This window comes from Micropterus dolomieu, linkage group LG11 (assembly GCF_021292245.1).
Source record: "Micropterus dolomieu isolate WLL.071019.BEF.003 ecotype Adirondacks linkage group LG11, ASM2129224v1, whole genome shotgun sequence".
In the NCBI taxonomy this organism is placed as follows: Eukaryota; Metazoa; Chordata; class Actinopteri; order Centrarchiformes; family Centrarchidae; genus Micropterus; species Micropterus dolomieu.
In genome coordinates, this window is record NC_060160.1 from 7367013 (window position 1) to 7392947 (window position 25935).

Genomic DNA, 25935 nt, shown 5'->3' on the forward strand with positions numbered 1-25935 from the left:
AAAGTAATTAAACCGTCTGTATTAATCATCAGATTCCTGAACCATAAGGAGCAGACACCTTTCCTCAGAGACATGCACTGTGTTAATAATAATAATAATAATAATAAGAAAGAAGCACCTGAACTGTCCATTTCTTAAAAGATATTTGGTCTTGGTGCATGCACACAGGATGAAGCTTCAGTATTCTTCCTTTTGAGTGAGGCTTCGTTGTCATTTTTAAGGAATTTACCATAAAACTTCAGTTAATAGCCTACCCCGTTTACTGACATGGTCAGGGAACACATTTTGACAAATAAACGCAGGTCTTGATTAGATGCCTGGTCTGGTCAGAACCACTCAGAAGATCAACTGAGATCTACTTCTTTGTCGGGTTTCATAAATGGTGAATGATATTCTAACTAAAGAAACAGGACACAGACTTTTGAGACTTAGCTAACATGCAAATTTTCTATTGTGAAAAGGTTCAGGCTAAAAAACTGCAATACATTATTTGTGGCAAACATTTCAATCTTCTACCATACACTGTCTATGATATGTCAGAGATAGCTAGATTTATTACCGAAAGTAGTTTTTCTGCAGTGGGCCTCTTTTTAGGGTTCTTAGTCAGAGACAGTTTGACAAAGTTATGGAAGGCAGTGGACCTGGGAAAGGAGATAATTTTCTTTTAATGCGATAAGAATCACTATTATCCTCTAAGATCAAAGTATAAAGTGTCAAATTAATTTCAGAATAGTAATGTCAAAGAATATTGAGGGTCACTCACCATTTATTTTTGTCTTTTAGCTTCGGAGGCTGGAAGCTGCTCTTCGACATCAAAAACAAGGCCCTAAGCAAAAACAAAAAACATGGATTAAGAGTGGTTTAGACTGACTTAAAGAAGGAAATATACTTTCCCCAAAGAAAAGAATGAAACGGCCCGCGATCTCTTCTAATATGAGCCTTAATGCACTTTGAATTACACAGAATGACCAATCAAGTAATCAAAAGATGTGATGAAATACTAGAGGAACACAAAAGCAGAAAGTAGCCTAAGATTAATCTGTGGAAGCTCTGAAACATTATTTTTGAGGAAAGTAAAACAAACCTCATCGGGTGTAGGTCAAACATTGGAGGCTGTAGCTCTGCCAGCTCTATGGAGGTAATGCCAACAGCCCAGATATCACACAGCTGGTTGTAGCCGCCGTTCTTCTCCACTGCGGCTACTTCTGGAGCCATCCTACACAAATTCAGGACAATAATTCATTGATGACTCTCCAAAAATAAGGATGAATGATGATAAGGATGATGTTTGTTAGGGAGGCCTCCTTAAAGTAAAAACCAACACTGATACTAATAATGAGATTAAAGTGCAAATAATTTTTTAGGTCAGGAAACTGCTCTTAAAGGCTCTCAATTAGCCCTCTTTGAACTGAAGGTGTGTTTAGGTCAGCGACAGCCAGTGTTAGGCAAGTTGCTTCCAAATGTAATACATTATAGATTACTAGCTAGTCTGAGTAATTAGTTTTATTACATTAATACTGTCTCCGAATTGTAATGCTTTATACTACTTTTGCGTTACTTTTGAGTTACTTTCACTGCTATTTAATAGGCACATTATTCTGATAGTAAGATGTGATATGCAGTTATAGCCGCCTATCGGGTGGGTCTTTGTTATAAAAACAAACTTCTGATTAATAGCGCGAGGGGTATAGCATGAATCGTCTGAAAGAGGGTGTGCGCATTTACGCACGAGGTATGGCAGCATAACATCACTGATTATTTGAATCCACCGACAGAATCGGTCAGGATGAACTGACAGCAGCCTCTCTAATCATGAAAGCAATTCGTTAAAGCACGAACACATAGCCTATAGAAATCTATTTACCAACAGGAAATAATGATACTCTTTTACTCATGGATTTGTTTTTCAGCTGCTGAAATGTTTCTCAGTGTGAATTATTAAAAAACAAAACTTCACTTAATATCGGGTTAAAATGTGTTGTAACGAGCGTAACTGAGATTGTAAGGGGTGTAATATTACACATTTTCTTTTGATAATGTGTTACATTACTACGTTACAGCAAAAAGCAATACATTACTTTAATTGCTTTACTTTTGTAACACGTTACTCCCAACACTGGTGACAGCACAGCAGGCCTCAAGCTGGTAAGGAGTCTTGCTCAGAAACACTTGGGCTGCTGTGGGAGTTTGAACTTCATCTATCATGTAAAGCATCTATCTAACCACTTTTACACCTTGTCAACACAAACTAGATTGTGTTGGATCAAATGTTTAAGTATCTGATTGAAAGTATTTAATCATTGCTTCTCTGAATAAAACTAACTCGGGGAAAAACAAAATCCTTCAACAAAGCCTGTCAAAGTCACTCACCAATAAGGTGTTCCAATGAAGGACTTTCTTTTGGCAATGGTGGCTGTTATTTTGGCTGCAACTCCAAAGTCAGCTGGAACAAGGATTGAAAGGGCTTTTCAGATTATGTAATCCACATAGAATTAAAAGGAGTTCAAGTCCTTGAGAATTAAGATGCAAAAGAGCACATCTTACCTAACTTCACATCTCCGTCGTTTGTAAGAAGTATGTTGGCACCCTGTTAAAAAATCCCATAAACATTTATTTTACTTCTAGAAAATACATTAAAAGAGACCCTTATAATATTTTAGCATCAGGAGACCAAGGCTAAAGATACTGAGCTGTGTTGATGTGTTGCTCAACTAGTTCACAACAAAGTGCCAATTATGTGTTAAACTTTCTCAGTAACATCTATTATTTATCTGACTGCCAATAAAGTTGCACCATATCACAGCTTTTTGACAGTTCCACGCACAATGTTTCTGTTGGCTGTGACTGTCTCTCTGGTGGTATCCTGCGGTGAGAGTAGAGGAAACAGGAAGCGCTCACTGCATAGAGTAGAGTAAAGATAATAGGTCTAGCCCTGACCTTCGGCGATAACACATGAGAATGAGGCTCCAGCTTGTGTACATACACCAGGCATGATCAACTTCAGCCCAACCACAAAATCGACACCATTGGTCACATGCTTTTGAGTAAGCACATCCACGGCTAACCTTTTCCTGTGACGTCAGTTCACACCTCTGCATGGCTGCTGCATCAGACAGAAGTCAAAATATGCATTTACATTGACAATTGTTTTAAGGCTGTGCTACTGCTGCTGCTTCTCTTTCAGTAAGGCTCACCCCTCTCCTTTTCTCACATGTTTTTAGATTTGTTGCTTAAAGATGTTAGTATTAACCTGTCTGTTATGGCGTGAGGCGAAGTGTCTGTGTGCGGCACATAAGAGTGGGCCTGACCTGGATTAAATTAAGGCTAAAAGAAAACAAAAACACAACAGAAAAGATATAATACCTTGATGTCACGGTGCATCTTGCCCTTGCTGTGCAGATATTCTAAACCCTGTGAAGAAAATGAATGTATCCTGTAATGAACTCAATTGAAATTCCAAATGTTGGCATATTAATTGAAAAAATATTTAAATGTACAATTACCTGTAGGGTCTCTCTGCAGACATATGCTATCTGAAGCTCTGAGAGAGGTCCCGTAACTAAAACAACACAATTAAATTCACAATTCCATGTTTGCAGGAGAATGCTTTAAGGCAGAGATTGATTTTTACAATGCATGAACAGTATCAAACCATTTTATGACTGCATCTTATTCATTATGAATTAGAGAAAAGCTCACCATGATAAATGTCCTGCAGGGATCCTCCACCACAGTACTCCATACATATCCAAAGCTTCTCTCGACTGATGTAAGTACAGAAAATTATCATGTTAGGAACTGCTGCTTTGCCAGTTAGAAAGAAACACTTACTATACAGCTAATTAGCCACATATTTTAGTAAGTAGCTAAACATAATAAAAGCAGCACAAGAATTCTACACACTTGTTGGACAAGTTAAGCTGTACCGATCAGCAAACATTCATGAAACCACTTCACTAAAAAATGTGAATAAACAACATGTAGTTATGCAGAAAGGTGAACAAAAAACAAAAGTTAGTGCTTCTGTAGTTAGCTGTACTGGATGTTCAATATGAGAGGGGCAATTTGAAGAATTATATCAACGCTCTAAAAATAAGTCTGTGTGACTGTGATCAAACTGTGACACTTGGCCAGCAGAGGCAGTGATATTGTATGATGCCCCAGATTCCTAATCATATCTGTGCTACTTTTCACATCTTTTAGCTGGACATGGAAATGATTTTAGGTCAGTAAACAGGTCTGAAAGGAAACGTGAACTTCCCCAAATAAAACGGTCGTTCTTCTAATAAAATTAATCCAGTTTTATAATAATTAATGCATGGTTGTGCTCATTAACATTTTACACTAACCATTTGTGCTCTGTGTGGCGAGACTGTGCAAGACATGCCTGCTGCGATAAGACGTGCACCTCACTGTACTAACAGCCTTATTAAACAGATCAGAGCCTTTTATTCCAGTTAAACCTGCTGGAAGTCGAAGGCATTGGTGGGCGGACCGGCCCTTCTTCCTCTCAGACACCAGCCACAAAACACGGGTTCCATTAAACATAAGAGCCGAATCCTGGCACAGAAGAGCACCAGTCAGCCAGTTGAAGCCCCTGAGTCATACTTTCACACACAGGTGTGACTAAGTTATTAAATACGTCATGAGAGTTTCAGGCAGTAGCTCGTTAAATCCTTTTGACGGTAACATATGAATTCCCTGAATGCTATCCCTTGGACTGGCTGTGAGAGAAGACAAAATATTGACTTTAAAATGACAAAGCAGGAGTATTTTAAGTTGGCTCTTACCACAGGTAGCTCCCAAAGTAGGCCACAATATTGTGGTGCATGCATTCCTTCACCATGAAGATTTCCTGCTGTATGATGGAAAAGTCATCCCCTGGAAACAGAGAGAGAAATCACACAGACACAAGTTATATTTTCATTTTCAGGGACTTTTTTTTTCATTTAAAACTGAAATATTTTCCATTTTGGAAATAAACAACTCACAAGATGATTACGAGCATGGAATTACAACACCTACAAAACCCACACAATAAAATTGTTGTTAAAAATGTTTTTGACACTAGAAAAAAAACCTTGAATTTGAAATCTTCGACAAAAATCGCCACTCAAAGTATCTCAGATGATACAAAGGTTGTGCAAGCCCTAAACTTTAGATTTTAAGAAAAACTTATATCTTTCCTTTTACTTTGCCAAACTCAAAACCGCAGAACAAAGGCTTCCATTATTTCCCCCTGACTGTATGATTCGATATTTCATATCTGTGTAAATACAGAAGGTTATAGAACAGCCAATAACAACAGAAGGAACACCTTGTACTTAAGTTTATGTGGTATAGACTAATACCCAGGCTCCAGATCAGCAGAGAACTTGAACACATCCGACCAGTAGGAAGTAAGAAGACAAAAATATGTAAGCCCAGCTGCTCCCAATTGAGCAGGGACACGGCCCTGGAATACATTAACAGGAGGTTAAGATCTACCAGACTCTGCCAGCTTCAGTGTTCTATCAACAGACTGTCATCAAAGGCATCAGTCCAGGTTATGCTCATTTAATGGATACAATCCCTGCCAAAAAGCTGCACATTACTTGCGGTGGAAATTCCTGTTGAATCTTTTTTTCTGCTTAAGGTTAAGCATGTAAGTTCTGCTCACCTATAAGCCTAGCAAATATTGGCCATAACTACTAGCTGTGACCTGAAGACAAAAACAAGTTCTTGACCTGCACCGTGCTATACCCTGCAGCTCTAAACACTGTACCAGGTGGCTTGTGGTCTAGCCTAATTAAAGTGATACAGGGGCATTTGAACTTTGGAAGTAAACATGGTAAATGGATATATATTCTGGACCACAGAGGCTTTTCTGAGTACACAAACAGTTTGCACCCAGTCAGGCAATCTCCTGCAGCAGTCCTGTTTTCAGTCTGTCTGGGAGGGGTTAGGCTCTCACGTGAGTCTGAATTAAGAGTCTGGTTGGAATGCAAACACGTGTATAACTATCCCGCTGATAAACAACAAACCAGTGAATTTCCATTAGCTTTGAATTTCTACCCAGCTACTTATGTGGGTATTTAATGATATCAGAAGACTTGAGATAACAAAACTAGTAGATGTCTCAACTATAGCTTTATACCTGCGTCCCTAATGAATTGTTCAGTATATTAGAAACATCACATTTCTTTCCACAGAGCTCCATTATTGTCCAAAAAGTATTGACTAGCCACTACAGCACCAAAGGTGCATTGATCCGAATCTGAAAGTAGTCCCCAACAAATGCATTGCTTACTCCAGTCTGAGAAATGTTTACAAAAAACTATGTTGTGTCACATTACTGAGCCCTTAAAACAAAACTATATATTTATTACCTTTAGAGATTTAAATCTTCAATAGAATCCAATGGGCTTAGTGATGAGTGCTAAAGGGTGGAGTAGCTAAATTAGAAAGTATCTTGGTCTTTTCGTGGGATTTGTTGACAAAAATTATTATTCATTAATCAAGGGGAGGAGACATGACACAAAAAATATTTCAGCTTTTACCCAGCTGAAATGTTGATTGTGCAACGTTAAGTGAAGTGCGAGTCACCAGTGGTAGGATGTTTTATGAATATGCAATTTATACAGTGAGTGGAATATACATCCAACTTAAATCCTTAGATTCCCCTCATTTACTCAGCACCCTGACAGAGTCTGTCTGAGACTCGGCTTCTGTGATTTATTCCTAGAAGCTAATCAAGCCCATTTTTTATTATTCTCGTTACAGATGCTTGACAAGTTTGTAACAAGAATAAATTCAGTATGCTCAAGAATGTAAACAGAGGCTATGGTGAAGTGCCAATAATTTTCAGTCTGAATCTGTAAAAATTAAATGTGGCATGAGGATGGACTGAATGTCTCTTTGCTTTACAGCTTCAACACACAGCTTTAATGATGACGAATGTGACAATTTCCCACAGTCTTTGTTGTTCGCCACATTATAAAATGTTAAGAGAAAGTCACACTTTGAGGAACTCAGTTAGGTTAAAATTACATATTACTACATCTGTAATTACAGTGTTATTTTATTTAGTGTCATTTTCACATTAGAAGGGAACTACTGTTGATCGCAAACATTTTCAAGATATCTGTTGACAGAGAGGAAAATGTTCAAGGAGCCACAAATATTTGAGCAAGGGTAATTTCAGTGACATGGCTCTGAGCTTGGTAAAAAAAAAGCATAACAAAACAATCTTCTCTTCTTGGCATGTTGAGGCCTTAAAACGTAGCCACTTCCTCTCTGACTGAGAGCTTCCCTCTGCTCTCTGAATGTACACATCCTTGCTCACTCTAAAAGTTTCAATTCGGCCTGTTATTCAGTGTTGAACAGCCTCACATGAATATGTTTTGATGGGTGTCAGTTTAATTGCATATTTGACAAAAAATAAGTTTAAAAATGAAACCATCCGAGGTGATCCATGGAGATTTGAAAACTCTTCAAAAAGTTTCTGCTTTTGCATCTGTTGTAACAGCTTATAGAAAATAAATGTAATTGCATGCAGGATGCAAGACATTGTTCCACACCCAAATGGCTTGCAGCAGAATTTAAGAGGAAAATGCCACTTGGTGCCAGCTTCTTGAGAACAGTAACAACATCAAAACAAAAACTGCAGATGAAGAAAAGAGGTATAGTGAGATGACGTCAGAGTGTTGAAAAGAATTTGCTACAAAAAGTTTGTACAACAAGTGAAAGAAAAAAAAAGAAACTTTTCTTCTTTCTCCGCTCAATAGTCAGCGAGTACAGCCAAACACTAATTTGGTCTTCAATGGTCATGCACATCCAACTTATCAGATTAACCTGCTCTGTGCATTAGAGCACCCCTGCAGCCAGAGGACTTCACCACTCCCATCTCCTTTCTCTCTCTGTCCCTTGCTGCATAACAGAGTCACTCCTCCCGGTCAAACCTGTTTGATTCTGTGGTCCACCCGAAGCTGTTTCCCTTAAGTACAGAAAGGAGCGACTTTTGCAAAGGGGGAAAGGTAAAGTGAGTCCTGCTTAAACAGTACAGCTTGAGCTGGGTTAATCCTCTTTTGATTTAAAAAAAGACAAAGCAAATATGAACACAGCAAATACAAATACCTACCCAGGGCTTTGCAAATGATGTAGTGCATGCCCATTTTTACTCTTCATCTGTGAATTATTTCTGTATTTTTATTTTTTTAATTAATATTTTACCTTTTGAGTTTGCACAAATGATATTTATTAAGAATGTAGACCAGTGAGTGTGCTGGAGTTGAAATTATTTTATTGATTATATAAATAATCAATTGTTTAAGTCATGTTTTTAATCAAAAAAGCTTGTGCAGCTTCTCCAATGTGAGGAATGGCTGCCTTTTATATTATTCTAAATTTAATATCTTTGAGTTTTGGACTGTTGTTCAATAAATAAAACCTGAAGACATCAACTTGGGGTCTGGGGGAACTGTGAGGAAATTTTTCCTTTATTTTTTGGTTATAGAAAAAACAACTAATCAAATGATCAAGAAAATTATCTGCAGATTAATCAATAATGAAAACTATCTGAATTTGCAGCCCTAGATTGTGGATTTACAATTTTTATTCTCAAACATTCAAGAGAAATGCTTCCTTTTTTCTTCTTCTGCCTTTTCTTCCATCTTACAGCTAAGCACCCCTGATCCTCGGCATCACGCACACACATGTGCACACACGCTAATCCCCCCTCCTCCTACTATTCCAGCGGAATATGTCTATGCCTTAAATAAAAGCTCAAGACCTCCTGAGATGTATCAGGAAGTTGAAAAAAGGGGAAAAAAAACATGCATTTTGAAACTACAGCTCAATTATAGAACAAGATGACACCTGAGGAAAACACCAGGTGTAACTTCAGACACAAACACTCCACTAGTCCCACATGCTCTCACTCCCAGCCAACAGTGACATGATGAATGAAAGAGAAAAACAGAAGTGAATCTCTTCCTTCACAGACTCGTTATCAGCTGAGCTCAGTCTGGTTGCCGCTTGTACAAAGCCGTCATCGTAATCCCACTAATCTGGATCTTCCGGACCTCTGTCACCAGGTCATCATATAAAAATCATTATACGGTTGGAAGAAATGTTTTGTTTTTTCAGACTTTAGATGTTATTTTGGGTACTGACCAGAGTGCAGGACCATGGCTATCTATAAACTAAAGATCATCATTTAAATAAAAAAGATCAAAATATTTAAAACAACACTGGTTCTATGAGCACATAAATATTTGGGGTCATGAGTACTGGCACTGTACACAATATTTTTTCTGTCTTTTTAGTACTTTTTGTGCATACCTCTAAAAACCCTGGAAAATACCAGACTTATTTTCCAGACTTGTCCTTATTATTTGGCTCTGACGAAAACTCGCAAAACATATTTCTTTGCTCACTGTGATGGGAAAAACTGAGAAAATGAGAAGGTCGCTCTTACCTGGCTCCAACTTTATGATCTTCACAGCTGCGAGCTCCCCAGTTTGAATGTTTCGAGCCTGAAAGACACAACAGCACAACTGTCAGCAAGACTACACTTGTCACAATACTGTTACTATCACTGCTTCAATCGTAACTTGTGCTCCAAAACAGCAGCTTCATTAGTCGACCTTCCCAAAAATAATCATCAGCTATCATTCACTTAAGTCACAAACATTTGTCACAGGGAAATGTGAGATTTTGCCGCAAAAGTGACTTAAAACTGCTCTGTACACTCACTGGCTACTTTATTAGGTACACCTATTTAATTGCTTATTAACACAAATAGCTAACCAGCCAATCACATGGCAGCAACTCAATGCATTTAGGCATCAAGGCAACTTGCTGAAGTAAAAACTGAGTATCAGAATGGGGAAGAAAGCCCAAGTATTTTAGAAACTGTTAATCTACTGGGATTTTCGTGCACAACCATCTCTAGGGTTTACAAAGAATGGAAAATGAGTGGCAGTGGTGTGGACAAAAATGCCTTGTTAATGTCAGAGGTCAGAGGAGAATGGGCAGACTGGTTGGAGATGACAGAAAGGCAACAGTTACTCAAATAACCACTTGTTACAACCAAGGTAAGCAGAATACCATCTCAGAACACACAACACGTCAAACCTTGAAGCAGATGGGCTACAGCAGCAGAAGACCACCCTGGGTGCCACTCCTGTGAGCTAAGAACAGGAAACTGAGGCTACAATTCACACAGGCTCACCAAAATTGGACAACAGAAGATTGGAAAAACGTTGCCTGGTCTCGATTTCAGCTGCGACATTCAGATGGTAGGTTCAGAATTTGGCGTATGGATCCATTCTGCCTTGTATGACTACTACTTGACACAAAGCTCAAATCATCTCAAACTGGTTTCTTGAATGAATTCACTGCATTCCAGTGGCCTCCACAGTCACCAGAACTCAAGTAGAGCACCATTGGGATGTGGTGGAACAGAAGATTTGCATCATGGATGTGCAGCCGACAAATCTGCAGCAACTGTGTGATGCTATTATGTCAATACGGATCAAAGTCCCTCAGGAATGTTTCCAACACCTTGTTGAAAGTACTACACTACAAATAATTAAGGCAGTTCTGAAGGAAAAAGGGGCTCCAACCCTACTTAATAAAAGTGGTCAGTGAGTGTGTGTCAGATGTCACACGCCCCTGAACCGACTAGGGTTTTTTTGTTATTGGTGGATGTGTTGCAGGTAGAGTCGAACCCTGGTCTCACACCAAGGCATGTGCCTTATCCTCTGTGCCATGAACACCCCCACTGAACAAAAGATTACTTGATTAATTGAGGAAAACAATCAACAGGAACTGTTTAAGACTGTTGGTCAGACTAAAAAAGCAATTTGCTGATGTTACCTTGAGCTCTTGGAACTTGTGATTGGCGTTTTTCAATATTTTGTGTTTTTCACTATTATTTTAAAACTAAATTAAAATAATTAGCAGATCAATCAAAATAACGTTTTGACCATGAAACTGTATTGTGATTGGACATCCTTTACAGTTTTGGCCTACATAAGCATTAAACCAATAAATGTCATTTGGATGATCCTTTCGCTTCTGAGAGAAGTGGAGTGAAGACATTCAACTGTGGAATACGAACAGAAGCACCTCCATCAGACAGATTCAACATCATTAATGTAAGCAATGCCAAACCAGTTACCTCTGCTATGTGTTCACACTAGACCAACTAAAAACCTGAAGTCTGCTTAAAGAAGTATCACCAGAGGTCATTAGTTCAACCCATGGGCATCGTTAGTAAGCAGGGAGAAGCTGAACTATGACAGTAAACCTTTAAATATTCCTGCTGTAGATGACTCGTGATTTAGTCTCATAGTTGCATAATCTTAATCTTAAGAGTTGCATAATTTTGTTCATTTGTGATGTTCTTTTTCTTTCTGCTGTATATTTATTATGCTGTACCATTTTTACAGTTTGATATTTTATTATTCCAACATCTCAACTGCATTTGATTTAAAAACATATCTATCCATCGTTTCTGTCTTAAAGTAGGTTGCACTGACTTTCAAATCCAGGTCAAGACGGGATGCACCCTAATCTGTGGGAGTGAAGAGAAGGGATGAGCAGCTAAATCAACCGTAAACCATAAAACCGTCAACACAGGGAATGTGCTGGTGATTCATACATATACCTAAAAAGCATACCACACAAAGCTTAAAACTTGTCCTGCACACAAACACATAACAGAAAACTATTTTACAAAAAAAATATTTCACACAGGGAAGTGTACTGTACTATGGTACAAACATGCTTACAACCTGTGTCTAGCTTTACATTTCCTGAAGTGGCTAAAGCAAACCTGAGAATTAAACCCAGAAAGGGGAAGTTCTGATCTGAATGTTCAAATATGGGATGTTGCAGATGACACAGCTTTAAAACCTTTAACCAAAGGAATGAGCAGTCTGGCATGTAACAGACCTCTAAAGAGGTGTCAGACTGAGGGAAAAACAGGTGTCTACATAGATCTACGGATCCACTAACATGAGTGAGAATGTTAGACAACAACCTAACAATAACTAGGAAAATATTTCCAACTTTTACAAGTAAGTTCTTGCACACTATAAAGGCTTTTTGAAGTGTGTAGGACCAAGAAATCTTTAAAACTCTAAACCAAAATATAGTTAATAAAGTGAGTACAAGTGACTGACAGTGTGCCGGATTCCTTGGTTCCTTCTTTGACACAAACAGTGACAGAGGCAGAGCCAGTATCAGTACTCCACTAACCTACATCACTGACTTTCTGCAGAAATTATCTGTTCCATTTCATACTCCCTTGTACAAATAATTAGCGTTAGGTACATAATGTGTAATAACTCTTTAAAAGTACTGATTCAAAACGTTTCAGCATATAAAGTGACATTATAACAACAAATGAGAGCCAAGGGTCTGATGAAGATAAATAAATCACCAGTAATAAAAAATAAGCATGGGATTCTCAAATTAATAATAATCAGATGTAATAAATCATTCAAGGCAATAAATGCTGTGCACATTAAAATTCAACTGAGCACAGCAGGCTAAAGGAGGACTTTTCCCAATTTGAGGTGTTTCTTCTGTCAGTGGGACCTAGAACACACCCATAGTGAAACGCATGTTTAGACAGGGGCCTGATCATATTTCAGCCCTGCAGCCGTCAGCCTGCAAGCTGTGGGAGAATACCAGGCGCAGCATTCCACCGGTGGCCTGTCTGCGGGTGGGGGGCTGGCCAGAGAGGCTTTGTATGGAGAGGGACCCTGACACGCTGCCTGAACTATCACACTCTGGATCAGATGGGTCGTCTGTTTATCGGCGGCAGATGGATGAACAAGAACATTCTCTAGCAAAACACACACCGCTGCAGCCAATGGGCAGCTTTGGATGAACTACCTTGTTTAGACTTTCTTTTGATTGCCATTTTTCTCATATCTGAAAAAAAACAAAAAACAAAACAGATAACATTTTTGTGCAAATTTACAGGAGCACAGTGCCATGTATCGCTCCAGTACATGCCAATGAAGAATTTACAATCTCGCCTACAGTAACTCTCCTTCAACACTGCACCTACTTGATACTAACATAGCCATGAAGTAAAATTTTATGTAATAATATAACTTGGTAATATGAATTTATTTTCTGTCCACAGATTGAAATCTTTTGAGCTGCTATGAGACAGAGGTGTGTGAATGATTGCAAATGTTGCCGTCTGTGAGGGGAAATGACTGCACTCTTACATAGTTTCATCTGAGGTATCTGAGGTAAAAAATTGGATGAAACTGCAAATAAATATAGTACATGAATGGTTCTTCTTTTTCCAGTCTAGTTAGATAGATAGTCTGGCAATATGTATCTGATTATGGCCTGCACATCAATATTAAGAGCTATGTTCAATAGAAGCAACATTACTCAACAATGGACAGTAAGCAAATATCCACTTTGGGGTATGCCTACAGCTGATTTAATACTGTTGCTTTAGACTAGGGATGGGTGACATGGTCTCCACCACAAATAGACAAATTGATGTGGAAATGGACAAGCATTCACTGTTCATTTCACTCAGGCTGAACAGTCAAACGAGTTCAGGAAATTGTTTCAGTTAACTATAATGCAGCCAGCACAACCAGGAAAAGACAACTGCACAATATTACTGAAACCAAAATCAAATACAATAGTAGGTCTGCAATTATTATTTACATTTCTGATTATTCTGCAGACTATAATCTTGATCAATTACTTTGTTTAGTCGATGAAATGTTAAAAAATAGAATAAAATGCTCATCATAGCTTCCCAAAGCGACATGTTCAAATTGCTGGAATTGTCTGATCTATAGTCCAAATTCCAAATATATTTGATTTACAATAATATATGACCAAAAAATTTTTGTAAATTCTCATGCTTGAGAAGCTGGAACCTGCAAATGTTAAGCATTTCACTGAATAAATGAATCAATTACAAAAACAGTGGTAGATGACTTATTTTTCAACTTATCAATCAATAAACCAAACGGTGCAGCTCTAAACAACACTGTTTTATATCTCACAATAAATAAATTGCCCAGCTTATTTCAGGTGACAGTACAGTAAGGTAAGTTACAATTCGATTACCACCCTTAGCTCCTTATGCAATGTGGTATCAACTACAGTTGTTTCTGTAGCTGAAGATTATAGCAATGGATGTAGAACTTGGCCCTCATTCAAAAGCTACTGTCAAATGTGCTTGCCACATGCCAAGGTATCTCCAGATCTGGTGACAGGCTGTGGGAACAAAAAACTTCACTTTACCTTGTACACGTCTCCATATGTGCCACTTCCCACCCTCTGAATGAGCTCAAAGTCATGCTGAGGGTTCCTTCTCTGGATTTCACCGCTTGGCTTAGCCATGGTAGTTTGAACCAAAAGATCCTTTACATTTAGTTGATCAAATCTGGAAGCGGTGGTTTGATGAAGCAACGGTGCCGAATAGTATATAATCCTGATCGCTGTTATTCAGACAGTCCTTCTCCGTGCTCCATGTCCTGATGGAGAAACATAATTAAAGTTTGGGGAAGAAAGTGTTAAAAAAAACACCTTAAAGTAACTTTAATAAAAACCAGCAACATGTAATCTTATGCGCCAACAGCAACAGAACAGATGAGGACATTGATATTCTGGCACAATGTGTGACATCTGTCAACAGCAACTTAGCCTGTTTCTCAACTACAACTAAAATTAAAGTTACTTAGCTCAAATAACAAAGCAACGACCACTAAAATAACATTAGCTTGTAAATAACGTTAACATGTACACTGTTGGTCACTCCAGCAAATAGCCAGAGCCCGGTTTAACATTACTATGATAGGGTGAGTTAGGGGCTTTAGCATCCAGGCAAGTCAGCTAACAGCTAATGCTAACTATTAGCAGAGGTTAACTTAGCGTCACTACTGGTTCTAACTTCAACCGTGCCTACCTTTTACAATACAAATGCTGTTGATGAGCACGTCTTGCATTTTAAATCTTTTCGGGGGCCTTTAACCGTACGATGGCGTCGAATAAACACACAGAGAGGAAAAACGTCCCTTTTGTTATGGAGGAAACTAATAAACTTCAGTTGTGTGCTGCTGTTCGATCCGGTCTCTTTCAGTGCAACGGCAGCACAGACGTTACAGCCGCGTTCAGTCCTCGCATTAAGTTTAGCCGTTGACCTGTCATTTCCCCCTGCTGACAGTTTCAGAGAAGTCTCCGACTCGTGTGTAAAAGATTGACGGTAAACTAAATTAATATTGTGAAGTATTACTCATAAAATTTATTCAACAACAAAAAATTGCCCGGAAAAAAGCAACAGTCTTACTGCTAATCTCTGCGGAGGAGTCGCAGTTACAGGATGTTGCGTTCAAGAACTCCTCGGGACATCTAACAGTCTTAAGACTAACACAACGCCTCGACAGAAAAATCAATACAATGCAAAATGCCTGGTCCCACAGTCAGGGAAGTAATAGTGAAATAATTACAACAGGGAGCATGAAACAAAAGTGTAACTATAGAGAATTGCTTTTTTAGTTTGGCAGTAGCATAACAAGAATGCAATTGAATTTGACAGTTATTGTAAATTGTTTTACACAAACCTACTTGTAGGGGTTTCGGTTGCAGGCCATGCATTTCACAAGGATCAGGGAAAAATCTGACATGCTCAGTGTTTAATGGTGAAAAGTTTAAAATTTACCCAACTACTATAATTAAGCCTTAGGTACTTGTATTTTACGTGAGTATTTAAATTTTCTGCTATGTTGTACTTTGACTCTACTACATTAAAACGAAATACTATACTTTTTAGCCCACTTCCTTTGGTAGCCTACTTTGCCAATTAGGATTTTAAAACCCTAGAATGAATAGAATAGAATAGAAAATATAATGCATGGTCATACAGTAAATTAACTACCCACACATAATAAAATAGGTACAATAAGCTCAACCTTGGCCAGCTACAACATTAAAATGCTGCTTACATGTTAATTATTCAGTAATAATATACTTTTGACAGAGACTATTTTGCCTGCACAGTGCCTCCTTCTTCTGTAGTTTTACTTAAATAGAATTTTGAATGCAAACTTTTTTACTTGTAATGGGGTATTTCTTTAATTTGTTGTATCTACTTTTACTAGTGGTGGTAGAAGTACTTTTAATTACTAATAAAATAAGGAAACTATCACTGTAAAAACATTCCCGCATTCAATATCTAACAAGTAAGGAAGTATTAATAGGCAGGGAACACCATGGACTAGTCGCCAGTCCATCGCAGGGCTGTACTAATCATTTTATTATTTATTACATTAATGGATTGATAATACTGACGCATTAATGTATAATTTGTATTTTGCTTGTGAAGTGCGTTGAGGTGGGGCAAATTTAAATTACTATTAGTATTTTATAAGATCCTACGTTTTGTTAGTAATTCGTAATCTTCAAAGTAACTAGCAGAAAAACGTTGTCTAATTAATGTAGTGTAGTATAAAAGAACAATATGCACCTCTAAAAGTATTATAAAATGGAAATACTCAAGTATTACAAAATTATTTTATCTGAGTAAATGTACTTAGATACATTCCACCACTGGTTTTACTCAAGATTTTAATAAGACCACCATTAAGTCCTACATACCAGTATAGTAATTTCTGTTGTTTTTCCGATAGTACGCGAATGCAGCATGTGTTCCTGTCTCTTTGTGCTTACCGCCACCTACTGATGGAGGCTGAACATTTAGTTTCAGACGGAATGAAAGAGACTTGACGCTAGTTGTAACACCCATACTTAACATTCTCGGTTGCTGCACTCATTTTAACACTATGTCCGAACCAAATTATGTGCGAACCAAATTAATTTTAGCCGCTTCTTTACAGTACGTAGGAACAACAGACAACAGCGCCCCCTGGACTAACGTTACATGACTGAGCCCTGCATCACGCTGGGAATAAAAGCTCCATCATCCTTCTGCGATACGAGCATCGTTTTGGTGGAGCTAGGGCATCCTCCCAACCCCCGACACCCATGACTACCGACTAGGGTCGTTCATTAACAGACAAACAGAGGGTTATAAGGACAGTATTATGGCGAAGCACCGTAAAGACAGAGACAGCTGGGGTGAGTGTACGTACAATATTTGATATTTCATGCTTTCCTTGACGCACATACATTTTTTATTCCTGTCGAGGCGAGGGTGTGAGCAATGCAGCCAATTAGATGTTTATTTTAGACTCCACCAAGAATGATTTGCTTTCGTTTCGACAAAACTGTGACCAGTGTCTATTTATTTTGATCCTGGTAATGTGTAATGTTACTGGTAGTGAGACATAGACCGTTTGCAGTTTGTCACAGCATGGATATAGCTCAATCAAGCATAAGCGAACAGCTTTTTAAAAAAATATATAAAAATATGTTTCACCATTAAAACCCGTAGTTTTCAACAATCAGCAAACAGGAAATACTCTAATGGGGCAGTCCAGGCCCCAAAAGGCCTGAAAATAACCTTCTGCTTTTATTGTGCTTATCACAGTGAGCCTCTTATGATGGTGTATGGTGCATCTGGCATCACATTATGTAATATTGCATCAGTAAATAGCTTTCCACTACTCTCATCACAATCATGTTTATACCAATCATTACTGCTATCATCATTATCACCTCCACCACCATGATTATGATAACCAGCATCCTAATTATCACTGATATCACTCTATGGCTCATGTTAACTTTAAATACAGGCCTGCGAGAAGGACTGAATGAGTGTATCAAGGATGAGGAAAAGGGGGAAAATGCTGCTGTGTGTCATTAGAGAGTTTATCTGGTCTGACCCACTTTGAGCAGGCAGTGCTTCTGACGTCTTCGGTTGTTTTAAGGGCAGCAGCAACATGATCAGGTTAACCAGGCAGGCTCGTGCTGGCCCGGGTGAGGCCTTTGCAGGAGATGTGAAGTCAAACTGACAGTCCTCTTCAAGCCGGAGACGAAACCTTGGATGATTCCTCCTTAAATTATTCACTGTGCATTCTTGGCACCCTGCATTAATCTTTTAGCATGCTACCAAATTTTGCCTGCTACACCTTGATCTGTCACAGTTCTTTTGTAATACTTAATTTGCAAGTACATCTTCAAAATCAACATCACAGCCACTCAGACTGGAAGGAGTTATATTTGTGAGGATTTTTTATTTTATTTTTTACCACAGAAATAATTCTGTGCTTTGCAGAGCGTACATGGTGAGACACAAGTTTGTTGCAGCATAAATCACACATTGCATAAACGGGATTTGGAAGCTAAAATCTTCCCAATCTTTGCAACAGGACGGTCATGCAGCTTGTGCACTCTACATGAGACAGCAGAGATTGGAAACACACTGAGTCACTGCCTGGAAAGCTCTGGAAAAAGGCTGTGAATGCACATGATCTCATTGGATACAAACAGATGGGATGGATAGCATGGCGTGATTCGTTATTAGAATTAACAAGCGTGCTATTGATCTGGGGCTAACAGAAAGGAATAATGGACTCAACTTTCCTGTTTCCTGCCTTAATGGACCACTAAATTTGCTACGTATCACTGTGAATAGATTCCGGATGTTCTCTCGCTCACATAGTAACATTGTAGTTGACTTTCCAGTGCTATTAGTGCTGTAATTATGTAGATAAATATCAGCAGGCAAAGTACTTATCATCAAGATTATCATTTCCCTGCATGCAACCATATTCAAAGTTGAAAATATGTTTATTTAAGGTTAATTTCCCCCTCTTTAAGGATCTTCCCCTTTCTTCCTACTACATTTTTTGAATGTTTTTCCCATCTGTCTTGTCCTCCAGGGTCCCTCGGTGACAAAAATGTATATGACTGGAGCTCAGAGGAGGAGGAGCCAGACGGACGAGCCCGGCCTGTGCAAGTACTGCTGGTCAAAGACGACCACACCTTCGAGCTGGATGAGGCGGCTCTGAGCCGCATCCTGCTAGCGGAGGAGGTCAGGGACCGTGAGGTGGTGGCCATCTCTGTGGCCGGAGCTTTCCGAAAGGGCAAGTCCTTCCTCATGGACTTCATGCTGCGTTACATGTACAACCACGTAAGTATCTAGTTCTGTGCAATCTGGAGTGTTCAAAGGTAAACTTTAAATGTGATGACTGCATTTTGACTTTTGTATATTGGGGTTTGACCAAAAGAATTACCACTAATTTTGTAATTAGGCTGCCAGTGTCTTATATTTTGCTCATATTCTGTAATTTTATTGTCTCAAAGAAATTTAATCTTGTCAGGGTTATAGGGTTCGGGGTATTTCCCACATTTAATTAAAAACAATAAAAGATAGTTAAACCATTCTACTAACACTTCTAAACCCATTGTGCTTAGGCATCTGAAGGCTGGCTCGGAGATGCAGACGAGCCTCTGACCGGCTTCTCCTGGAGGGGGGGCTCAGAGAGGGAGACCACCGGGATCCAGATCTGGAGTGAGGTCTTCCTGGTGGACAAGCCAGATGGAAGAAAGGTGAAGTCTGTGAATGTATACCATTCTGTAGCTGGACAGAGTAGACTATTACAACCTGGTACAAAGGTTTTTTATATTTATATAGTTAGCCTACACACATTCACAGTTAGAAGCTGCTCAGTAAAACAACACTTTGGTCGGTTAACTGTAAAGATGCCATTATTGTATTCAAATACTTCTAACCAGCTTCTTTTTGGCCTACATCAGCAAAATGTCTCTCATCTTTAGTCTGCATCTTTAGTCCCCCCCCCCCCCCCACAAACACACACACACTCTATTACAATCACTTTTCTCGGCGCATTACAGGCATGTGAATTGTTAAGACTACTGTGCAGCACAGGTCAGTGTCTTTGTCTGTTTCATTTCACAGGTCGCTGTATTGCTAATGGACACACAAGGCACGTTTGACAGCCAGTCAACGCTGAGGGATTCAGCCACTGTATTCGCCTTGAGCACCATGATAAGCTCCATGCAGGTACAGCAACTTCCACCTTGATCTAATCCCAGCTTTACTTTAGTAAAGACTATGCATAATTGCAGATTTATGTGAATGAATATAGGTTTGTATTTTTAGTCAGAGAGAGTTCTAGGGACGGTCAGCTTGTGTAACACTTTGGTCAAGACTTATATCTTAATGACTGTTGGATGGATTGCCATGACATTTTGGTCATGGTCCCCAGAGAACGAATCTTAACTGGTCATCTCCTGACTAATCACTCTGGTGATCCCTTTATTTTTGCTATAGCGCCATCGTCAGGTCAAAATTTTAATTTGTCAAATACTTATGACCAAATATTTGCAAAACTAATGACATTCCCATCAGCCTCAGCTATACTTTGTGTTGACTGCTTATTAGCAAATGTTAGCATGCTAACACCAAACTCAGACGGTAAACATTTTACCTGCTTAATATTAGCTTGTTAGCACTGCCATTGTGAGCATGTTAGCATGGCGATGATTTTAGCTCAAAACACTGTTGTACCGAAATACAGCCACACAGAACTGCTATCATGGCTGTAGATTTTTTTGTCTTGTTTGCTCATTGACTGTTTTTTTCCTTTTTTTCATACTCAAGAATGGTTTAATAATTAGATGTACTACATACTAAGTGCTTTAAAGAAATGATACTATAAACTAATGATCTATTTCAGGTTTACAACATCTCACAGAATGTACAAGAGGATGACCTTCAGCATTTGCAGGTAACGTTGTCAAGTGGCAACACTAATGCATAATTGAGAGCTCAAAGATCCAGATTTAACACTTATTGCCAGCCACACATGCATATTAGTATTTGGCTTTATGTGTTGACTTACAGCAGAAACAGAAGAAATACCATTTAAACCCACCGGTTGTGATTAACAGACTAATAGATGTATTCGATTTTTGAATTTATGTGCTCCCATAGAATTTCTTCAGTATCCAAGTGGTCCAAACAATCCTGTTGGTCTTTTATAAAAATGACTGTGGTACTTAATCACAACATTCAAATCCTCACTGGTTTTGTCTTATCCTTTGCCTATATTTCAGCTTTTCACAGAGTACGGCAGACTAGCTATGGAGGAGACTTTCCTCAAACCATTCCAGGTACTGTACATCATTTTCTCTTGCTGGATGGATTTACAACACTGTGCTGATTGCATCCAAATGTCAGGAAATGACATTTACACATTATTACTGGTGTTTGTTTGAAGCATCTTGAAATATTGTATTTAGGTTTGTTATGTAAGGAAATTTAATAAGTGGTGGAAAGTCACTGAATCACTGAAAATAATTTGAAAGTGAACAGTTGTCTGGTACTCAAACTGCTACAAATAAATTATACTGTTTATGCACACATCCTTGTGTCACATGGTAGCTTTTTCCCCCCATAGTCCATGATTTTCCTCGTTCGAGACTGGAGCTTTCCATATGAGTTTCCTTATGGACAGGAGGGAGGCATGAAGTTCCTCGAGAAGCGACTGAAGGTCAGTTGTCACCCATTTTCCTGAAGGTCAATTCATCTTCAGTCCTGTCACGTCAGTTTTCTCTGCTGTGATGGTGAAAGGGCAGTTTTAAACAGTCGCTGTACAGATCCACATGAGGCTAACTAAACCTAACTAAGGCACGTCTAAAACCTGATACATGCGGTCATGTTTGTGGTATAGATCTCAGAGAACCAGCACGAAGAGCTGCAGAACGTGCGTAAACACATCCACTCCTGCTTCACCAACATCTCCTGTTTCCTGATGCCTCACCCGGGCCTCAAAGTGGCCACCAACCCACACTTTGATGGAAGAATTACAGGTACACTTCCTCTGTCTTATTACATGTGATTATTTCATTCAGTCTTAAATTAACACAGAATTCAAAGGTCAAAGGTTTCTAAACTTAAGTGATCTTCAAAGTCAGGTTTTAAAGCATTTCAATGAGACACCTTTTGGCAAAGTACATTTACAACACACAGGATTTATGAATCTCATACATTTTTGTTTTTTGTGAAAAGTCTATTGGAGGGATTCTCATGACATTTGGTACAGACATAAATGTTTCCCAATAGGATAGATTCTAATAACTTCGGCAACCCCATGACCTTTCATCTATCATCCGGTCAAAAATTTGAATTGTCCAATACAGTACTTTGATTTTGGACTTAGTACTTGCAAGCACTAAAGACATTCCCATCAGCCTCAGCTGTACTTTGTGTTTAGTGCTAATGTTAGCATGCTAACATGATTAACAAGCACTGTTGTTAATCAGTAAACATCAGTGTGTTTGTATTGTCAATGTGAGCATGTTAGCAGGGCTGTAGACTTTTAGTCTTGATAAAAAGTCAGATGTGTAGAATCTGAAATGGTGTAAATAGGGAATATTTGAGTGTAGGTACTGCACAAATGTACTATTTACAATAAACTTGTATGAATAAGAAGAACAAATGAATTTGGCCGTTTGGTTCTGAGGTAGGATCCGCCAGGTTGCAAAATATATAAGGCATTAGTACTTTTATTAGTATCATAAACACATATCCATCCATCCATCCATCCATTGTCAACCGCTTATCCTGCGTACATGGTCGTGGGGGGCTGGAGCCAATGCCAGCTGGCACCGGGCGAAAGGAGGGTCACACCCTGGACAGGTCGCCAATCCATTGCAGCCATAAACTAAAAATCTAAATAACTGCCTAAATTCTAGAAATAGCTAAAAATATGAAAGGGTTGAGTTTTTTCAATTATGAATTGTCCAGGAGCAGGTGATGCACTGGAGTTTGGGAGAAACAGCACCCGGGAGAAAACAAGCTGTTTTGTGTCTCACAGTTTGTGCTGCTCTGAATTGCTGATCTTATCCGTTTATTTTCCTGGACTACTGCGTGTACCACCACAAACTGGATATAATTTAGCAACCACTGTTGAATTTCATCACAGACTGTATACCCTCACCAGCTGTTTCCTCTCTTTCCCATTTAGAGATCGATGGCGATTTTTTGAACAACCTGAAGGTTCTGGTCCCCTGGCTCCTCAGTCCTCGTAACATCGATGTGAAGGAGATCAATGGCAGCAAAATCACCTGCAGAGGACTGGTGGAGTACTTCAAGGTCAGAACAAAGGACCCCGTTAATATGAGCCAACACTGTAGTTTCTTTGAATATTGATATTGGTTTTGAGGTATTTTATCTTTATAGTTAAAAGTCTGTCTTTTGTTACGTATATTAGTAACTGTTAAACTCTGAGTTTCTGCACGAGGCTGTGACTCAATCCAACAAATTTATATTACCTGATGATTTAACCAGTCCTGTTACTTTTAATGCTTTTTGTCATGCCTTTGTTTTTTTCAGGCATACATCAAAATATACCAAGGTGAAGAGCTGCCACATCCAAAATCCATGCTGCAGGTACATTTTATTCATGGTCTTTCTAGTAGAAGGTTTGTATTTCATGTTTAATTGCAACTTCCTTTGTCTCAATACACTTTAACGTTACAATTTATGTTCATCACAATGGATCATCACATTGCTAACTGAGACTTAAGAGTACATCCACAGGTGTATATAGTATTTTCATGTTGTATTTGTATACATGTATATATGTAGTATTCTAGTTTTTAAAAGTTTTTAAAGTTACTTTTCTAAGCATCTGTTCTTGTACTTCTGCTGACACATTTCCATGTGTCGGATCAATAAAGTTCCTCTTATTTTGTCTTACCTAATATTACCTTAAAATCACTGTATTTCCATCTGCTTGCTCACAGGCCACAGCAGAAGCCAATAATTTGGCAGCAGTAGCGGCTGCAAAGGATCTGTACAACAAGAAAATGGAGGGGGTAAGTGGAAATGTAAACCTGATTTTCAAGAAAATCTCAAACTGTCCACCATCTGTCGAATCCTTCTAAATTAACCCTCTCCTTCTCCCTCTCCTCGTTCCCAGGTTTGTGGGGGTGACCGGCCCTTCCTGGCCCCCAGCGAGCTGCAGGCCCGACACAGCGCCATCAGAGAGGAGGCACTGCAGGTTTTTCGGGGAGTGAAGAAGATGGGAGGCGAGGAGTTCAGCCGCCGCTACCTGCAGCAGCTGGAGGGAGAAATTGACGAGGTGTTTGTCCAGTACATCAAGCACAATGACTCCAAGAACATTTTCCACGCAGCCCGCACGCCGGCCACCCTGTTCGTGGTCATCTTTGTCATGTACGTGGCCGCAGGCATCACAGGCTTTGTGGGCGTGGACATCATTGCCAGCTTGTGTAACATGATCCTGGGTCTGGCATTGATCACTCTCTGCACCTGGGCCTACATCCGGTACTCTGGGGAATACAGAGAACTCGGTGCCGTCATCGATCAGGTGGCCGGTGCACTCTGGGACCAGGTAATTAAACAAAGACATAGACATTAATGAAGTTAAGAACAAATCTGGCTGTCTAACTTAATCAATATTTGAATTAATAATCATCAAGTTCAAGTTAATTTCATTAATAATGCAAAATCACCAGCAAGAGTCTTTGCACACAATAAACAATTATAAAAACATCTTTATGTGTGCACAGCCATGCAAGTATTGGCATTTCCACATACAGACAAACATAGATACACAAAATATACAGATTAAATACCGCCCCCCCCCCAAACACAATTTCATTTTCAAGGGGGTCCTCCAACACAAAAACATTAAGAGAAATTAACATATCAACAGATCTTAAGTAGGTGACTACTTCAAGTGAAAAATAAGTTTACAGGAGACTGTATGTTTGCACAACATGTAGACTTGCAAGAGCCATATTAAAGAGAGATGTGTGTTTTGGGACTGGATTTAAAATTCTCAACTGAGTTAAAATCACTATAACAGTCCAGCTATCGAGCACTTACAGAGCATTGAAGATGTACTGGTATATATGGTTTAATATCAGGCGCTGTATACAAAACTGTGCCAATCTATTGAGGGTTTTGTCGTTCAGAAGGTGGTCTTTAAAATCATTATATCAGAATTAATCTTGAAATATCAAATGTCCAGTTAGGAGTCTGGCTGCTGCATTTTGAACAAAAAAAAAAAATTATCTCCATTTGTCATAAGAGGATTGTAGAAAAGCATGCAGTAATCTATTCTAAATATACAGCTGTATCTAACTTTAATTTTTCACTATGTCAATTATTTAAAAAAATAGATTAGTCTATATATTGTCACAAAAAGTAACAAATGTCTGTCACAAGTTTCCAGAGTGATTGTGACTTCTCAAGGTGGCTTGTTTGTTGTTCACTTTACAACAATGTTAAACAAAGAAAAGCAGCAAATCTCTCCATTTGAGAAGCTGAAATGAGATTAATGACTTAAATGATTGATAATCACAATAGCTTGCAATTTGATGAATGGACTAATCCTTTCAGTACTATCTATTGATTTAAGATACGCATTAAATGACAATGAAACAAATCCTGTCTGTTTACCAGTGATGGAAGAACGCTGATTTACTCACAATGGATGAAGAGGAATCACAAACTGTAAACTTAATTAAATCATGGAGCCATCAAAGTGTTTGGTTATGTCAACATTATGGTCAATAACTATTTTCAGCACATATTCTGCTGGTTATTTTCTCAATTAATCAATTACACAATTATAAAAACCGATGCTAGGTCCTTTCAATTCCAATTCCTTTCAATTGACTAATCAATTAATCAACAAAAAAATCAACTAGGGTGCAATATGGACAGTAAAGACAAATACTGTACACTCAAGCACACATCTAGGTGATACAGTCTCTTTTAACCACTAGAGGGCAGCAATCTTCTTTAAATCAGTGTTACAGCAATAATGAACTGGTATTGAAGATGCTTTATTTATATATATGCATGTATGTGCTCACACTATATTTTCTTTTTCTTTTTAATGGCTCTGCAGGGGAGCACAAATGAGGTAAGTGAAGCAATACGAGTGGGAATAGTTACAAAGGCAGTGATAGTAAGAGAATATTTTGGGACTTTCA

General features: G+C 38.7%; 2 protein-coding genes across 10 annotated transcripts in view; one reads left to right on the top strand and one right to left on the bottom strand.

Annotated features, from left to right (window-relative positions):
• Positions 1 to 15353, bottom strand: part of map4k5 (mitogen-activated protein kinase kinase kinase kinase 5) — a 36264-nt gene extending 20911 nt beyond the window's left edge. For 3 of the 7 annotated variants that reach the window (XM_046062288.1, XM_046062283.1, XM_046062282.1), the window contains exons 1-12: positions 14945 to 15353; positions 14281 to 14513; positions 9458 to 9515; positions 4791 to 4881; positions 3700 to 3764; positions 3504 to 3559; positions 3364 to 3411; positions 2545 to 2587; positions 2371 to 2443; positions 1085 to 1216; positions 764 to 826; positions 560 to 641 (exon numbers count right to left, since the gene is read on the bottom strand). In XM_046062288.1, coding sequence (XP_045918244.1) covers positions 560 to 641; positions 764 to 826; positions 1085 to 1216; positions 2371 to 2443; positions 2545 to 2587; positions 3364 to 3411; positions 3504 to 3559; positions 3700 to 3764; positions 4791 to 4881; positions 9458 to 9515; positions 14281 to 14379 — 810 coding nt within the window. In that variant the 5' untranslated portion in view covers positions 14380 to 14513; positions 14945 to 15353. Of the gene's footprint in view, positions 1 to 559; positions 642 to 763; positions 827 to 1084; positions 1217 to 2370; positions 2444 to 2544; positions 2588 to 2824; positions 2864 to 2983; positions 3008 to 3065; positions 3104 to 3363; positions 3412 to 3503; positions 3560 to 3699; positions 3765 to 4790; positions 4882 to 9457; positions 9516 to 12888; positions 12928 to 14280; positions 14514 to 14944 lie in introns of those variants that run through there. The other 4 variants (XM_046062285.1, XM_046062284.1, XM_046062286.1 and 1 more) reach the window with 4 other exon arrangements.
• The window catches only part of atl1 (atlastin GTPase 1), a 15060-nt gene continuing 4090 nt past the window's right edge, over positions 14966 to 25935 (top strand). The window contains exons 1-14 of one of the 3 annotated variants that reach the window (XM_046062316.1): positions 14966 to 15241; positions 16872 to 17112; positions 18822 to 19072; positions 19357 to 19491; positions 19862 to 19966; positions 20643 to 20693; positions 21022 to 21078; positions 21366 to 21458; positions 21639 to 21777; positions 22935 to 23062; positions 23303 to 23359; positions 23716 to 23787; positions 23892 to 24323; positions 25851 to 25865. In XM_046062316.1, coding sequence (XP_045918272.1) covers positions 17079 to 17112; positions 18822 to 19072; positions 19357 to 19491; positions 19862 to 19966; positions 20643 to 20693; positions 21022 to 21078; positions 21366 to 21458; positions 21639 to 21777; positions 22935 to 23062; positions 23303 to 23359; positions 23716 to 23787; positions 23892 to 24323; positions 25851 to 25865 — 1569 coding nt within the window. In that variant the 5' untranslated portion in view covers positions 14966 to 15241; positions 16872 to 17078. The remainder of the gene's footprint in view (positions 15242 to 16871; positions 17113 to 18821; positions 19073 to 19356; positions 19492 to 19861; positions 19967 to 20642; positions 20694 to 21021; positions 21079 to 21365; positions 21459 to 21638; positions 21778 to 22934; positions 23063 to 23302; positions 23360 to 23715; positions 23788 to 23891; positions 24324 to 25850; positions 25866 to 25935) is intronic. The other 2 variants (XM_046062317.1, XM_046062319.1) reach the window with 2 other exon arrangements.